The following is a 17,816-nucleotide window of genomic DNA, read 5'->3' as shown; positions in this document are numbered from 1 at the left end:
ACCCTGCCAAATTTAAAGTCACTTAAATCGCCTTTCTTCCCCATTCTGATGCTCAGTTTGAACATCTCGACTATGAGTGCGTCTCAATCAGCTTCTAAGGCTTCCTAGGTCTTAATACTTTGCCTGTTACGTATTAGTGCAACATTTTAGCTTTAAATAAATTATAAATGTTAGCTAGATTATGTTGATTACCTTATAATTTTTTTTAAACCATCTATCGTGTGTCAATGTGTACTTAGTTGGCTTATGTGATTTGTTTCGTGCTTCAGAACTTCTTTTAAGGGAACCTAGTGAGCATCAATGCTCCCTGGTTTTCACAGTGCATTGTGGGACTTCAGTGCAGTGTGCACTGGTAGGATTTCACAATTGAGGCCCTTAAAATGTCCGACTCTCTGATCAGTGCCCTGACCAATGAACTTGAGAGCTGATTCAGACACACCCCATGTCTTCATGCCTAAATGCACTGAGTTGCTGCCTTATGATTGGCCGAATAGATATTTTGTGTTAACAAGCAGTTGAACAGGTGCATTTAATAAATGACATCATTTAGACTAAAATTAGGGTAGAAACAATGTGATCCATTGCACTGTTTATGTTCATCCCCAATCCCAAGTTATGTTTCTAACTTAACAGGACTCCATAGAGCAGATGCTAATTGCTAGTATGGCAACATCGCTTGATACAGTTGCATACATGCAGCATTATGTTTTAGTTTTTTTTATGAGCATGACAACCACATTCTATAACTGAAGTGACACTTGCACATCTTCAGGACTTACAGATGCATTCTCTGCAAACCCGCGCTGCCACTGGACCGCTAGTTGTCTGCTATGTCAATGCTATGTTAATAAGTTCTGTGTTAATCATGAGCAGTTAATTTTAAGCAATGAACAAATAATAGATTAATCGATTATCAAAATTGAACGGTCTCCATTCTACACGTTTACCTTGACAGTCTTGTCAGGCTCAGTAGTCTATTCCCTTAAGCTACCATCAGCAAAGACCTAAAACAGCCTCTTTTGTTGTGTTTGCCTGTTGCTGTTAGCCAGTAGCTATGTCTGAATAATGTTTCCACAAATACACTTATTCTCTCTCTCTTTTGTCTGTTCCCCTTCTCTCCAACAGCGAGGTGTCTAATGGATCCAGTGGCATGAAGCCAGCCAGTAGTATGGGTGGATCTATGCTCTCGCTGGCCAATAAGACGTCTTCTCTCTCCCTCTGCTCCGCTGACCAAGCGGCGAGTAGCTCAGACCTTCAAAAGAACGGGGTCGTTCACTCTTGCTCTTAAGAGTGTATTCACACACCTACACACACACACACACACACACACACATATACGCAGACAACCTCTCCAGAGGTCGTTCTTCCTCCTCGGAGGGCTTTGAAATTTGTCTCTTGACTAATTCAACCAGTTTCAAGAGTTTTTGCAAGATGCGTTTTTAATAATCAGACGGAGCTGATATGAGGGACACACACGAACACGCACACACCTGCATGCTGCTACATGCATGCACGACACAAACTTCTCTGTTGTTTTATTTAGAAAATGAGCAGTATCTGCCGTGATATAAATTTTCTTTCTTTTTGTTCTGTGAATGAGCTTTTTGTTTTAATGACTTCTCATCGCCTGGAAACCAGGGCATCTGAATAATGCTTACTTTGTTGTGTTCCCAGTATATCAAGAAAGGACAGTCAACCCAAAAGCTAGCACAGACAGGACGACGCAAACTAGTGGAATACAAACGAGAATCGAACGCGCTATTTGTAGCATCGGGGCAAGTCGCTGATTTGCGACGGTGCGGTCGGGACTCTGTCGAAACGTTCCAACTCCCTGGATCTCTGCAGCCTTGAATATGATCTGACTCACCAGGTTTAAAGTAGCATGGAGAACCTTTTATGAATCCATTTTTATGGACCGTTAACACGGGTCTCCTCCCATGACGCTCGACCGTGGCAGTATATCGCTGTAAGGCAGTTCGATTGGGCTCTGGATGACACAAGGGGGACGAGAGAGATGATATATCTTTATATATATATATATATATATATATATATATATATAATCAGTTGTCAGGTTTCATTTAATCGATGGTTTGGCTATATAACTGTTAAGGAATTTGTAAATGTGTGGGGACACGTATCTAAAGCATTCTGTTTTATAGAATGCAAACAGATGTCTTTAAAAAACGAGCACTTTTTTCCATGTTTTCCATGAGTGTGTGCTTTTTAGTCGAGGAGGTGCAACACTTCACTTCCCTTGTGTTCTTCAGAGCTCTGTGGTCAGGATGATTTATGTTTCTCCCAGTGCCACAGTCTTCGTAAGATTACAGCCTATTAGGAAATAATTTCATCAGTTTTCCCTAACTTCTGTGAAGTTGCATATTTGGCTCTCCTGGTCGAGTTTGCATATTCGGGTCTCGCCACTAAATTGCTGCAAAGAAATACACCAGGGTGCGTAGTTTCAACAACGCCGGGTCCCGTAGCGCTGAACGGGTGCGTTGCGGTTTTGACACTCGGATAAAAGTTTATCGAAATTTGCTTTGGTGAGAAATTTGTTAAAGGGATAGTTAAACCAATAATAAATTATGTTGTCGTCGACTCACCTTAATGCCGTTCCAAACCTGTATAACCAGATTATATATATATAAAAAAAGGACAAAAACACTTTTTCAAAGTATCATCTTTTGCGTTCCACAGAATAATGTCCGTCATGCAGGTTTCGAAAGACGTGATGGGGGAGGGGTAAACGTTTTTGGATCAACTATCCCTTTAAATAAAAATCCAGACAGATGTTCATTATAGATGAGCTATTTAATGTTTTCCTCTTTCTCTTTATAAACTCTAAATTAGTTTGGAATCAACTCTAGACGATTAGAGCCGATTATGAATTTCTGTAGAAATGAGACGGGCAGAATTTAATGCGACTCGAATGTTGCATGAATCGAGTTCATCGACCTGCTTCGGCTTGCACGTGTTTTTACACAGCGACCGTTTCCAAACAAGGCCCCGTAACTGAAGAGAACGAGTATTTTGAAGTCTGAAGTCTTCCTATAGTGATGACATTCTTCACGTGTGACATTTTGTTCTAGTCTCTTGAGACCGACTATGATATACAGCTCCAATTTTGGGTGCAACCTCTTAACGTGTAATCTTTTGTGGTTTTTGTGCTATACCCGTGGTGATATAGATGATTTCTCTTATTACGATGACTTGTAGTCACGGTCATTATTTGATGTTCTTTGCTCGCGAAAGAGCACACGCAGCCTTTTCCAAGCACTCGTCGAGGGCGTGCCGACGCGCAGAGACGACATCAACCTCACTGTCGAGGTTCAAACTTACAACTCGCACTCGCTGAGCAAATTCTCCATGCTAAATTTGTTACGTCCTCCCTCTCCTCGACAAGGAAACTGAATTCCCGTAGTGGTTCTGTTTCATGCTGTTGAAGATCTCATGAATTAGGCTTTGCCTGTTCTGGAATGAGTTTCCCGCTCGTTTCCTTTCTGGTGAATCTGACGTCAGGCTAGATCTTTCCACCTTTGTTGTTAGCACAGTTATTAAAGTGAAACTCATAAGAACATGCCATGTCACATTTCGCCCCAAAAATTTTAGATAGGTTTTTGTTCTGTTTGTGGCATTTTCATGACAATCAAGCACATCTACCTCCCCAAATTCGACACGCATGGAGAATTGTACTTGATTTGAATGAAAATAAAAATGTTCCAGGCTTGTTCTCGTCAGGTTTCACGAGATTCACCCAGAGATGTACTTAACTTTCTAGATATTGCTCACAAATATGTGCCACCTCAAATTTTTAGGAACATTAACACCGGGAGGATATGATGCGCTCAGAGAATTCCATTTATATTTATACAAGGGGAAAAAAAACATTTGCTCCCCGCTTAAAAAGTGAGCAGGAGGCGTTTGAATCCAGCGGCTTATCTTGACGTCTCATCTATAGAGGCGTGTGAACGTGACTAAGAATAGTTAAATGGCAAGGCTTTTATACAGAGGTGAGGATTTCTGTTTGTTTTCCTCCTCCCAGCTGTTTCCCATACAGTTTTTAGGAGCTTGGCTAACACGCTCCTGTCACCGGTTCGGTTAGCATTGGGTTTTCTTTCGTTTTTGTTGGGCGCGCGCGCGCTAGCGAGGCGAGCGTTCTGTTTCGCAATGCTAATCGCTGCTACGACAGCGTTTGGCAGGTGTGTTGAGATTGTTTTTTTTGGCTTTCACAGAGTGCCCAAAGCTGTGCGACGGTTAGCGTTCTCCAGTGATGCACTGCCAGGATGCTGCTTCTATTTGAATCTTTGGATTGTATGGGAATGTGCTATCTTGTATTTAATATTTAGCACTTGCTTGGGTGCTGTAGAACTTTTCTTCCCCTCCAATGATCAGTGATCTCACTGAGCGTATTACTGCGGGCGTGGATATTTTTTTTGTTTGTTTTACAAATCGTCAACCATCCACACACATCGCAACTTACGGGAAACGACTCAGTCAGGCTCATTTACAGTTTTGTGCATGAGGTTCCTTTTCCTCAAGTAAGAAATTGCAGAATAATGTGATTTTCTTTGAGAATGGGTCTGTTCCTAATGGATGATATTCATTTCTCTGCCTGGATTGTGTCTGTTTTGAACAGACCTGTTGAATTCATTTAAATGAAATGCAAATTAACTCATTTTGAACCTTATAACACTGTTATGGCTGTCTTTATTTTTTGTCGTTTTGTTTTATTCCTAACTTTTTGGGAAATGTAATGGCTTTTTTATGATTACTTCCAAGTTGTCTTGTAAAATCTCTTAAATTAAGGTACAGGCTCAATTTCAACAAGGAAAGGTTTTATATATAAATATATATTATACTCCATTAAGGAATGTTTAGAACCATCTTACTCCAATGTGGATGTAGCCATTATTACGCCATTTTATGACTTTGTAAAAGAATTCACTGTGTGAAAATTGGTTTGCATTTTTGTATAATACAATCTGCTTTTTGTTTGTTTAAAAGGAGAGGGAGGTGAAACTGGATATTAGAGGACAAGATTTAAATAAAAAATAATTTAACAGAACCTGTGATATTGAAAAGAAAATGTAACTTGTGTACAACGATTCTAAATGAGAGGGATGGAATAAACAATATTGGTAACACTGCTATAAAGATGTGTGTTGGCTGTGCTATTTTTTTTTTATTTTTTTTATTCCTTTCATTCTCAACACTGCGGCCTCAGAGAAACTCGAACACAGATGCAAGTATGTTTCCTGAATCATCTAACTGATCACACACATTGTACAGAACTTGCACTAGAAGTTTACGGTTCAAGGCATTGCACCTTACACCTAAAAAGGGCAGGACCATAAAGAGACACAAATAATACAACTTCATGATTTCTTTTAAATATGAAAAAAGAATGCTTGTTTGGCAATGCATTACAACATTTTAATCACATTTTTTTTTAAACATTTATTCTCTCATAACAAACATTTTCTGTACAATTATGTTAATATATTTAATATGCAAATTTCTAGGACCAAAACTTTGATAAACCTATTGTACTCAATCTACTTCATGCCTTCTGCCCTCTGATTTGCTAGTTCAATTTTTTTTTTTTTTTTTTTTTAAATTCATCTTTTACTTGTGAAAATCTTGATGATTGATGATGATTCTCATAAAGTAAATGTTAATGTCCACGAGCGTCACTGGTTCTTGCTGAAGCTCAAACGTGCTGCGTAACTAGGGTGACCACCATCAAACAAACCAAATGTGGGACGATTATAAGTTTGTGTGGGACATGTTACCAACACTAAAACATAACCTGAAACTGTTATATAATGTCTATCTAACTTAATAAAACATTTGTATTCTGCATTTCAGCTGATAAAAATGATTTGTTCTTTAGTCCCTTCCAGAAAACACCATTACATCACAATGTAACATAACATGTCTTTATTTTACGTCATTTAAATTCAACATCACAGTAGGCATCATGCACAAAACTATTTTTGAAACAGTTCTGACCAAGTCCAACTAAAATCCAACAAAATAAACAATGAACAAATAAACAACATGAAATTAGATCATTGACAGTCTTATATATTAAGAATATATTAAACCAAAAACTAATTTTTAGAAAGGATGTGAATTAAAACAACCACAGCAGGAAACAAGTTGATCAATTCTGTTAAATAAAAATTTTAATTGACCGAATTATCCATTTGTTTTCTGACAGGGAACATGGAATGAATCCCCGGTCCACATTTTGATTGACAGCCGTCACAACCTACTAGTGACCGTGTTTACTCCTTTCTTTTCAACCATTGGATAGGATTTTAAAAAACGGCTGTTGTATTTGTACTTCTGACGAAGCGCTGATAAATAGGTGAAAACCTACGCTGCAAAAAGAATAAATAAAATGCTTTCTTAAAAAGGCAAAACAACACATGCACGTTTTCTTAATATGATCATTACAAACCAACAGACTGATGAAAATGCGGGACATTTTCTCAATATGCGACGTGCGGGACAAGGGGTGAAAATGCTGTGCGGTACAACGCAAACCTGGACGGGTGGTCACCCTATGCGGAACACAAGAATGAACCTCATTGGTTCTCGCACGTCAAGCGAACATGCTTGAGCTTCCGTTTACCATGACTGTGTATGCTAATAAAAGCCTAAATTTAATCTGTTCATCATAGTGGATTGCATCTCTTCAGAAAATTTGGACTAAACCACTCAATATAGATATTTTTGGTATATTTTTAAAAGTTTTTGTTGCATTAATGCAGTTTTTCTTGTGGTAAATGACATTATATGGTAAAAGTCGCTAAATATAATCAGCAACACTTCATTCTTGTTTTTAACAATATCACAAATCTATGAGTTTAAACTAGAATTAGAAATATAAACAATTGCTAAAGTGGTGTTTCTGATTCAACCAACAATTTGACAGATTATGCATAATAGAAAACAATAGGGGAGAACAGAACATACATCTGCCATTACTGATGATAATACAGTGAACATGATTAGACGTCAATATCAACTCATCTTGCTTGTGTTCATCTAGTTAAAATCACTATAAAAGTTGATCCATGTCTAGTGTTTGAGGATACAAAAGTGTGTATACACAATAAACATTGAGGTTGTGTTTTTGTTGTAGTGTTACAGTAATACAGCATGGATGGTTACACATTTATTTGGCACAGGTAATGTCAATGTCAAAAAATATTTGTACCCTGTACACCCCCTTCTAGCATTACTATAAATATTTAGACCATTGCACAAATAATGGTCCTTCAACGTGACTAAAATACCACGTTTGCTTTGTCATTTAAAAAGGCACATGTGACGGCAGCAGCTTTCAAATCACTGATTGCGTTGAATTCATCACTTTCATAAATGACCTTTCCTCTCACACTGAGATCAGGACCTGTCAGTGTCCTAAAAACAAACCTCTTGGATTTTGATAGCCAGGTTATCCTTTCCAGATTGGATGAGTGAGATGAATCAGCTTCTGATTGGTGTGTAAACCACTCATTTGGTCCATGTCTTCTGCTGTCAGTGTGAATCCAAAAACCTGTTAAGTAATTATGAAGCTAATATGAGTATCAGGTTAAAAACACACACACAACTCAACCTAAACAATGAAACTGTCTTTGAGATCATCCTTAATAATGTACATAATTACTTTACGATACAATACCATTTGGGATTTTTGTTAAATCACAAACTAGACTGACTGAGCCTCTCACTGTTTTCCAAGCTCACCTGAACAGGTGGTTTTCTTGGAGATTTGGTCATTCCACATGGGTTGGGTCCCAGCTCACATGTCTCCCATCATGCAACAAACTCAGAGCTGCCATGTCTGAATCATCCAACCTGAACCCAAACACCTGCGCGGCACAACATTATGAGTGCGGTTTAAAAAGGATGATCTCAAAGAGAAACTATTGATAGTTCAGTTAGTGGCAAAAAGTATTCAAAGAGAACTGAGAATGTATAATAAATAATAATAATGATTTGTTTTTAAATTTCAGCTGTAAGATCCAGATTTTAACTTACTTGGCAGTTTTCATTGATCCTGTCTGGTTTGGTGGACTTTGGAATTGTGACAACTCCATTCTGAAAAGAAATGTAGAACAAAGTTAATGAATAACATTATAACAGCTACTTCTGAATTATATTTGCATGACATTCTGGAAAAGAAAAAATTATATCTCAAACAAAACTCAAGAGTTGGGAGATGATCATTACATTACTGTCACAGACAGATATTTCACAAATATTATGAAACTATATTGTTTCATAATGTTACGGTCTACAATACATGACCAGCTTTGAGCCTATCTTCATACGGAGAGTAACATATGTGGAAATAATAGGAAACCGTGATTTAACCTTTACAGGTTTGGGAGTGGATGATGGCAGAATATTGCATTTAGAGTGATCCCTATAAACTGCATTTGAGGATCTTTTGAAAAGCAAACTGTACCTGAATACTCCAGCGGATGCATATTTGTGACGCGCTGTGGCCGTACTTATGGGCGAGCTTCATGATTGCTGGGTGAGTGAGGGCTTGACCTTTGGCCAAAGGACAGTAGCCTTCAAAAACAATATTCTCCTTTTGACAATATTCAACCAGCTCCAGAGGCTGCTGGAAGGGATGAAACTCCACCTAAGAGTAAATCAAACTCAAGTCATTCAGCTGCATAAGGGGCACCTTGTACAAAATAGAGTCTGGTTTAATAATTCTGCATTAATCTCTCGTATAGTTTTCTTTTGTTTATTACTTTTCATCATTAAAATTGTGTGACTTGTGCCACAGTAGACCTTCTGTTGGCTCGGACCAGATGGGATAGCCTTTGTTGCCCTCATGCATCGATTATTATGTATATATATAACCTTCTTTTCTGCAATTACATTTGAATAAAAATAAATAAAAATAAACTGTTTGCTTTGTGTACAGAAGTTTATGAAGGATGCTACTGAGTGTATTAAAGCTCTAAAAAGCTTTAATAACAGATTTTGTTATCATGGAGAATAAAGATAAGCATTATTTTGTAAACTGCAAAATTCTTTATACATAAAGCGAAATGAGGTTGCTACACATTTTCATTTAAATTTTTTTTTTTTTAAAGGTGTACAGTAGTTTTCCCATTTTATTTATAACAATCTCAGCTGCTTTTTTTGCACTTCATGCTTTCTAAACAAAGTTCATTATCATCATCATCAGCTGATGCAGTTCTCGTTTTTACGTTTTAAGAGTTGCGTCAAAAGCCATTCGTTCAGTCACACCTGGTTAACATGAGGCACAATTCCACCGCGATCCTTCAACTCGTTCAAGTGACGGATGAGAAAGTTACTCACTCCAATGGCACGACACAAACCTGCAACAAGGAAGCATGATCAACAAACTGTCTGAGTTACTGTCATTTCTACGCAGTAGAATGAGCCAAAAAGAGCACAAACCTTCATCATAAAGCTCCTCCAGAGCTCTCCACGTCTCGGCTCGAACCTCGCGACTGGAGAGACCTGGAACCATGCAGTCAGGCCAGTGCATCAGATACAGGTCTGTGTAAAAAAGTTGTTTCAAAAGCCATTACAAGACGTTCAATGGTTGTTTACAAAGAAATCTAGCATTGAGGTCCAGTTTGGACTTTAAAGGGATAGTTCACCCAAAAATTTAAATTAGCCCATGATTTACTCACCCTCAAACCATCCTAGGTGTATATGACATTATTCTTTCAGACAAATACAATTTGAGTTATATTAAAAAATGTCCTGGCTCTTCCAAGCTTTATAATGGCAGTGAATGGCTGTTTCTATTATTTTACTTTATGAAGTTTTAAATATGGATATTTTTCTTACACGAACACATCGCTTCACTTCAGAAGGCCTTTATTAACACCCTGGAGCCGTGTGAAGCACTTTTATCATGGATGGATGCACTTTGATGGACAGCCATTCACTGCCATTATAAAGCTCGGAAGAGCCAGCTCATTTTTTAATATAACTCTGATTGTATTCGTCTGAAAGAAGAAAGTCATATACACCTAGGATGACTTAAGGGTGAGTAAATCATGGGCTAATTTTCATTTTTGGGTGAACTATCCCTTTAAAATGTCACTCTTTTACCCAAGTAATCCACCCCCAGCCTGGCACACGAGTCCCGGCAGGCTTGTTTGGCGCTCTGGTAGCCGTAATCTCCAGGCCATAGTTTGGTGGTGAGCCAGAGCTCCTCTCGTGGAACAGCACTGTCAGCCACAGCTTTCCCCAAAGCCTCTTCACAGCCGTAACGCTTGGCCGTGTCTATATGTCTTATCCCGCACTCCTGTAGAGCATAAAGCACCGCCTCATGACTGTAGCCTCCATGATGAGATGTCCCTGATGAATGAGAGACGACAAAAATTCAAAACTGTTACGCTTGTGTATGTGTAGTGACAATAAAGACATTTGACACTGCTCAAATATACACAAATCATTACTGGTAAAGTGTACATGTTGCCAATTTTGGCGTCACTAACAAAAAACTGGCATTAGACTGGCATTTCTGTTGAGAACATAAAAATGTAAAATTACTTTTTTTTTTTTTGTCTTTAGTCTAATGTCTGTCTATCATACAAACACACTGGTCAAGCTCAGACAAGTATAACCTAATAATCCAGACCACATATTTCAAATTTCATGACATATTTACAATGCAGAGTGTAACAGGGTAGTTGTTTTAAACTAATAAAGCCCATTACTAGCTGGGAAAGAACAACATGCTAACAGAAGATTGACATTTAGAACTTTAACAGATAAAATCTATTTTAAAAAATAAATAAAGAAACATTTTCATGTTCAGTATAATTAGAAATAACAGGGTGGACATGTTATGTTTTACGGCAGTGTTTCTCAGCATTTATTGGGCCAGCGCTACCCTACCCATTATCTAGGTCCGCTACCGACAACAGGACAAATGGATTTGAAATGTTCGCTTTAATGTGTCCAAGGATGTGCCGGTGTAGACGATGTTGTTTTTTGCAAGTAGTTTCAAGTTTCAGCTCGTAAATCTTTGACGTCGTAAACTCACCTTTAACAAACACCCCCCACAAACACCTCAAATCCCCCCTTTGGAAAATATTGCCCCTGATGTTCTCCGAATGCCCCCATTGAGAAATGCTATTTTATGTCATTAGATAAATCTTCTAAAATTATGAAAAAGAGAGAAAAGTGTATGACTGATTCTTACTTTGTTTTTGGAGTTGGTTTCCCTCCAAGAAATTATGTCACTTCAAGCAAGTCATGTGATTTAGGGCATACACTTAAGATTATAAAAGGTAAAAAGCACTAATGTAACAGGGTGGACTGGAGTTTGAGGGACTCAAACTAATTTAATGATTTTACACACATATATACAGTGAGGAAAATAAGTATTTGAACACCCTGCTATTTTGCAAGTTCTCCCACTTGGAAATCATGGAGGGGTCTGAAATTGTCATCGTAGGTGCATGTCCACTGTGAGAGACATAATCTAAAAAAAAAAATCCAGAAATCACAATATATGATTTTTTAACTATTTATTTGTATGATACAGCTGCAAATAAGTATTTGAACACCTGTCTATCAGCTAGAATTCTGACCCTCAAAGACCTGTTAGTCTGCCTTTAAAATGTCCACCTCCACTCCATTTATTATCCTAAATTAGATGCACCTGTTTGAGGTCGTTAGCTGCATAAAGACACCTGTCCACCCCATACAATCAGTAAGAATCTACTAACATGGCCAAGACCAAAGAGCTGTCCAAAGACACTAGAGACAAAATTGTACACCTCCACAAGGCTGGAAAGGGCTACGGGGAAATTGCCAAGCAGCTTGGTGAAAAAAGGTCCACTGTTGGAGCAATCATTAGAAAATGGAAGAAGCTAAACATGACTGTCAATCTCCCTCGGACTGGGTCTCCATGCAAGATCTCACCTCGTGGGGTCTCAATGATCCTAAGAAAGGTGAGAAATCAGCCCAGAACTACACGGGAGGAGCTGGTCAATGACCTGAAAAGAGCTGGGACCACCGTTTCCAAGGTTACTGTTGGTAATACACTAAGACGTCATGGTTTGAAATCATGCATGGCACGGAAGGTTCCCCTGCTTAAACCAGCACTTGTCAAGGCCCGTCTTAAGTTTGCCAATGACCATTTGGATGATCCAGAGGAGTCATGGGAGAAAGTCATGTGGTCAGATGAGACCAAAATAGAACTTTTTGGTCATAATTCCACTAAACGTGTTTGGAGGAAGAAGAATGATGAGTACCATCCCAAGAACACCATCCCTACTGTGAAGCATGGGGGTGGTAGCATCATGCTTTGGGGGTGTTTTTCTGCACATGGGACAGGGCGACTGCACTGTATTAAGGAGAGGATGACCGGGGCCATGTATTGCGAGATTTTGGGGAACAACCTCCTTCCCTCAGTTAGAGCATTGAAGATGGGTCGAGGCTGGGTCTTCCAACATGACAATGACCCGAAGCACACAGCCAGGATAACCAAGGAGTGGCTCTGTAAGAAGCATATCAAGGTTCTGGCGTGGCCTAGCCAGTCTCCAGACCTAAACCCAATAGAGAATCTTTGGAGGGAGCTCAAACTCCGTGTTTCTCAGCGACACCCCAGAAACCTGACTGATCTAGAGAAGATCTGTGTGGAGGAGTGGGCCAAAATCCCTCTTGCAGTGTGTGCAAACCTGGTGAAAAACTACAGGAAACGTTTGACCTCTGTAATTGCAAACAAAGGCTACTGTACCAAATATTAACATTGATTTTCTCAGGTGTTCAAATACTTATTTGCAGCTGTATCATACAAATAAATAGTTTTAAAAAATCATACATTGTGATTTCTGGATTTTTTTTTTTAGATTATGTCTCTCACAGTGGACATGCACCTACGATGACAATTTCAGACCCCTCCATGATTTCTAAGTGGGAGAACTTGCAAAATAGCAGGGTGTTCAAATACTTATTTTCCTCACTGTATATACACACACATATATACATATATATATATATATATATATATATATATATATAATGTATATGGTTCTTCGTATGCAAACCCTTCTGTTACTAGTAAGGAGCAAATTCTGTTTTAATGATTACTTTTTAATCACCAGGTTTCAAGCCTAGTCATCTGTCTAGTTTCATTTCCCTTATTTGGTATTTTTACACACACACCCAAAGTAAAAGGGGTATGGCAACATTCAAAAACAAAGAACAGAACGTTTTAGTACATTGTGTTTCAAAGTAGCATGTTAGGCCTAAAAAGAGAAATAAGGTTAGATGTTAGAAACATGGTTAGTTTACTATTTTATTCATTAAAAAATCCATCACAGGGTACATAATATTCAAAATCCACCTGTAGGAGCCATACTTACCACCTTATTTAATTTGTATAAATTTGTTCATTTAAATATCAGTTTGTTGTGTATTGTTAATTGTGTTTATTTCTCTGAGTGTGTGCCCTCTATAGGTGAGAGGTGAAAAATTGTATAAAGGATAGGCCACCCCTGACAGGAAGGGGGCGCTGGTGCAAGAGCACACAGTCTTTTGACCGTACACATGGAGCTAGGGTGGCATGGTGCAACAAACCTGCAAGCGGCCTAAAAGTTGTTTGTTTTGTTTTATGTTACAATGCATCTTTATTTTTGATTTAATAAACTTCAGTTATTTGTTTGGAACATCAACACGCCTCTCTGGATCTATTTATGGTACGCGTCAGAATCATAGCATCAGCATCTCTCACAGTGGACAAGGAACAAGGATTAAAAATAGGAGACTTGTTTTACCACTAAACCACCAAACTGTAGGAATGACCCTGCCCTAACAAACGGCTGTAAATTACCCACGAGTCTTTGGAAACCCATTTTGCTTGTTTGATAAATCTTAATTATGACATAAAAAGTCATAATTATGACATGGCAAGTCATAATTATGAAACGCAATGTCGAAATTAAGACTTTCTAAGTCATAATTATGACTATTTATGTCATTATGAAATTATGAGATAAAGTCAAAATTATGATAAGCTTAGTCATAACTGGCTAAATAGCTATGACATATAGTTAGGGAAAGTTAGGCTTTTTTTTTTGCCAATCTGCAAAAGAAAATTCTTAGCAATAGCTTTTTTTAACCATGTGTTCCTATAGGTGTCTAGTAACACCTCCCAATTTATCCATGGCCAAATCCTCTGGGAAACGCCTGGAGAGTCAATCAAAGTTGGGGTGCCCAGACGGCCTGGGTAAAAATAATGATTTTTTTTATTTTTATTTTTTACCAATATTACCTTTTGAGATGTCTAACTAGGGGTTATTAGGGGTGCTGAATCTATCCCAGCCATTAGTTTTGAGTAAAAATGACTCCAAGTCCAAACAAAAACCACATAAAAATGGTTTTATTGAACAATTACAAAACAAAACTTACTAAATCAGTTTGAAATTTAACAAACCTCATCCAACTCCCCTACATCTCCCTCACTCCGGTTATCATCTGGCTGGTTGATGTTCTGGCAAGAGTTACAATGACAGTTCCCACAAACAGAAATACGCTTGACGCCTTGCTTTTTACAGCAGCACCTGAGAGTGTCACAGTCCCCTGCACAGTTGCAGCTGACAAACTTCAGAAGGTAGTGCAGTGCAATGGGATCTGTTGTAGGGACTGGTGCATAACCTTGTTCTCCTTGTTTCCATCCATACTCAAGGACATCCAGTGATGGACTTTGTAGCAGTAGCCGATCTCTGGTCTGGAGATATGCCCGCAGAGAGTGCTGTGCTGCAGCTCCTGTAGTCGGAGGCAGTTTCTCAGGCTCGATGCTCCCGGCTGCGGCCCGCTTGCTGAAGATATCAAATCTTAAGTCTTCCAAATCTTCTGGTGGATTTCCGCAGAATGTGAGCTTGAACAGTTCGCAGCCAGCTTTGATGATGTCACTTTTCTTGGCTCTGATGTCATTGAACACATCCATGGCCCCCTCTGCTTTGTCAGTCTTGCAGAGCTTGGTGAGCAAAGTTGGTTTGCTAAACCCAGAAATTGCTGATACGGTATCGCAGCCAGAGAAGCTTAGTAGGAAGATCAGGTATTTACGGTATCTCTAAGATACCGACATCGTAAGATGTGTCTTTAAGGTAGTTTGTGACGTCAGAAACACCAGCGATTTCAAACCGCGTTTTTGAGACTGTCTTTGGTTCACTGCGGATCTTTTTCGACCTCACTCAGACCGTCACCACGGTCTTCCCTTGAATGACGCCATTCTTCCACCTATCCTCGAGAGGCAGAGGTGGACAAAGTACACAACTTCCTTACTTGAGTAAAAGTACAGATACTACTGGTCAAATATTACTCGGTTACAAGTAAAAGTTGTAAAGACTGATTTTTACTGAAGTAAAAGTACAGAAGTTCTTGTCTTTAAAATTACTTAAGTACTATAAGTAAAAAGTCAATGTCAATGCATTGTTTTATTAGTGTTGCATGTAATACTTACAGTACCTTATGCCTCTGAATCTATGCCTGCCTACCCTCATATCAATATCACATTTATTTCTAGAACACAGTTCCAGTAGTGGGATTGAATGTGAGATTGAATAAGTGCACTCAATGACGTCCACAATGGTTTCGGACACCCAAATGGCTGCTTGGCCAAACCCAACGTTGAAAATGAAAATCAAGTTGATGTCAGAATCCAACGGCAGATTGACGTTAATCTCCAACGTTGGACAGACGGGTTGACGTCAGAAACCAACATCAGTCGAGTTCTGACGTCAACCCGACTTTCATTTCCAACCAAAATGCAACCCTTGCAACCAAAATCATCCCCTTACTTTCTACTCAAGGACCTTGACAGAAATGTCGTGGAGTAAAAAGTATGATATTTGTCTTTCAAATGTAGTGAAGTAAAAAGTTTCCATAAAAAAATAATACTCAAGTAAAGTACAGATACTCAAAAAAGTGTACTAAAGTACAGTACTCAAGTACAGTACTCAAGTAAATGTACTTTGTTGCTGTCCACCTCTGCTCAAGACCTAATATCAACAATGTCAGGTGACTGACCTTAGGGGTTGGCTATATAACATCCAGGTGAGCCAACCACTTCCTCTCAGATGAGGTGAGAAAGGCAAGAGGAAGTGGTTGACTCACCTGGATGTTATATAGCCAACCCCTAAGGTCGGTGGGAAACTTCCTCCGACTACAGGAGCTGCAGCACAGCACTCTCTGCGGGCATATCTCCAGACCAGAGATCGGCTACTGCTACAAAGTCCATCACTGGATGTTCTTGAGTATGGATGGAAACAAGGAGAACAAGGTTATGCACCAGTCCCTACAACAGATCCCATTGCACTGCACTACCTTCTGAAGTTTGTCAGCTGCAACTGTGCAGGGGACTGTGACACTCTCAGGTGCTGCTGTAAAAAGCAAGGCGTCAAGCGTATTTCTGTTTGTGGGAACTGTCATGGTAACTCTTGCCAGAACATCAACCAGCCAGATGATAACCGGAGTGAGGGAGATAAATAAAAGGTTTGTTAAATTTTAAACTGATTTAGTAAGTTTTGTTATGTAATTGTTCAAGAAAACCATTTTTATGTGGTTTTTGTTTGGACTTGGAGTCATTTTTACTCAAAACTAATGGCTGGGATAGATTCAGCACCCCTAAAAAACCCTAATTAGACATCTCAAAAGGTAATATTGGTAAAAAAAAATCAATAAAAAAAATCATTATTTTTACCCAGGCCGTCTGGGCACCCCAACTTTGATTGACTCTCCAGGCGTTTCCCTGAGGATTTGGCCGTGGATAAATTGGGAGGTGTTACTAGACACCTATAGGAACACATGGTAAAAAAAGCTATTGTTAAGAATTTTTTTTGCAGATTGGCAAAAAAAAAAGCCTAACTTTCCCTAAATAATACTAAGTCATAATTATATTGAAAAGAATAAAGACAAATAACTATGATACAAACAAAGTCTAAACGATGACTGTTATAATTAGGAAATAGTTATTTCTATTACATCATTTCTACCTTTTATGTCACAATTTCAACTTTTCATCTCATAAATATGACTTTATATGGTACCCAAAATTATGACTGAGTCAGACTGGCCCATTCAGATAAACAAGCAGTGAGTAGAAACACTCTTCTATCATTTATATCACATGTTGTTGCATTCGGATGTCATAAAGGCGCTTGTTCTCACCTAAACCCAGAATGGGAATGTTCAGTCCATTCGACAGCCCAACCGTAGGACAGGACAGCGCTGTGCAGCTGCTGGGAATTGTCACCATATTTTAGACTAAAGCTCATGTGCACTTCTATGGACACAACACGATTCGATGTGTATCAGAGAAGGAAACCCTAGTTTCTCACTAACTACCGCTCTCTGCAGGAAAGAACGCGAGCGTTTCTGTAAATGTCTCTGTAAACTCACAGAATAAAACATGTAAAATGCCTCACCTATCTCTACTTTAAAGAAATTAGCGTCGTGAACGAAATTGTTCCGTTGAACAATTCGAATCTTTTAATGAACCGAATGAACATGAATCATTTGCTAAACTTACCGAATCAGTGACTCTAGCGGATCATTCGGACAAGAAAATTATAGTTATTGTAAATGCAAATAATATGTTGTTTCTAAATGGCTTTATGTTTTTAAAAGATAAATGGCTCTAACAACCTGAAATGGGATACATGGAATTATATAAAATAAAATAAAAACACCCGTATTAATAAAACTTCGTGGCCAACACCAACCTCTTTTTTTATGCTAAATAACATAAGAACATTGTCAATGAATTACATACATATACATAT

General features: G+C 38.6%; 2 protein-coding genes across 5 annotated transcripts in view; one reads left to right on the top strand and one right to left on the bottom strand.

The window, feature by feature from the left end:
• rc3h1b (ring finger and CCCH-type domains 1b) overlaps nucleotides 1-3,717 on the top strand; it is a 21,841-nt gene extending 18,124 nt beyond the window's left edge. For all 3 annotated transcript variants that reach the window (XM_084410286.1, XM_084410284.1, XM_084410285.1), the window contains exon 19: nucleotides 1,126-3,717. In XM_084410286.1, the coding sequence (XP_084266412.1) occupies nucleotides 1,126-1,288 (163 nt within the window). In that variant the 3' untranslated portion in view covers nucleotides 1,289-3,717. The remainder of the gene's footprint in view (nucleotides 1-1,125) is intronic.
• LOC311291327 (putative oxidoreductase ZK1290.5) lies at nucleotides 3,615-17,816 on the bottom strand. Of its 2 annotated transcripts, XM_084410288.1 has the most exons (8): nucleotides 17,203-17,814; nucleotides 10,129-10,377; nucleotides 9,463-9,564; nucleotides 9,289-9,380; nucleotides 8,486-8,668; nucleotides 8,056-8,115; nucleotides 7,762-7,886; nucleotides 3,615-7,570 (listed from the first exon to the last, which is right to left on the bottom strand). In XM_084410288.1, the coding sequence occupies exons 1-7, from the start codon at nucleotides 17,288-17,290 to the stop codon at nucleotides 7,791-7,793; spliced, it is 870 nt and encodes a 289-aa protein (XP_084266414.1). In that variant the 5' UTR covers nucleotides 17,291-17,814; the 3' UTR covers nucleotides 3,615-7,570; nucleotides 7,762-7,790. The 2 variants fall into 2 exon arrangements, with proteins under 2 accessions (XP_084266414.1, XP_084266413.1); XM_084410287.1 differs by lacking the exon at nucleotides 7,762-7,886 and having other exon boundaries at nucleotides 17,203-17,816.

The sequence above is a fragment of the Rutilus rutilus genome (assembly GCF_951802725.1).
Source record: "Rutilus rutilus genome assembly, chromosome: 6".
Classification (NCBI taxonomy): Eukaryota; Metazoa; Chordata; class Actinopteri; order Cypriniformes; family Leuciscidae; genus Rutilus; species Rutilus rutilus.
This window is presented reverse-complemented; position numbering and strand designations above follow the sequence as displayed.

Coding starts and splice junctions, on each gene's coding strand:
- LOC311291327 (XM_084410287.1), bottom strand. CDS start 17,290: ATGGTGACAATTCCCAGCAGCTGCACAGCGCTGTCCTGTCCTACGGTT. Junction 10,378..17,202: donor CATTCCCATTCTGGGTTTAG/GTGAGAACAAGC, acceptor CTCATTCATCAG/GGACATCTCATCATGGAGGC. Junction 7,571..8,055: donor GGATCAATGAAAACTGCCAA/GTAAGTTAAAAT, acceptor ATTACTTAACAG/GTTTTTGGATTCACACTGAC.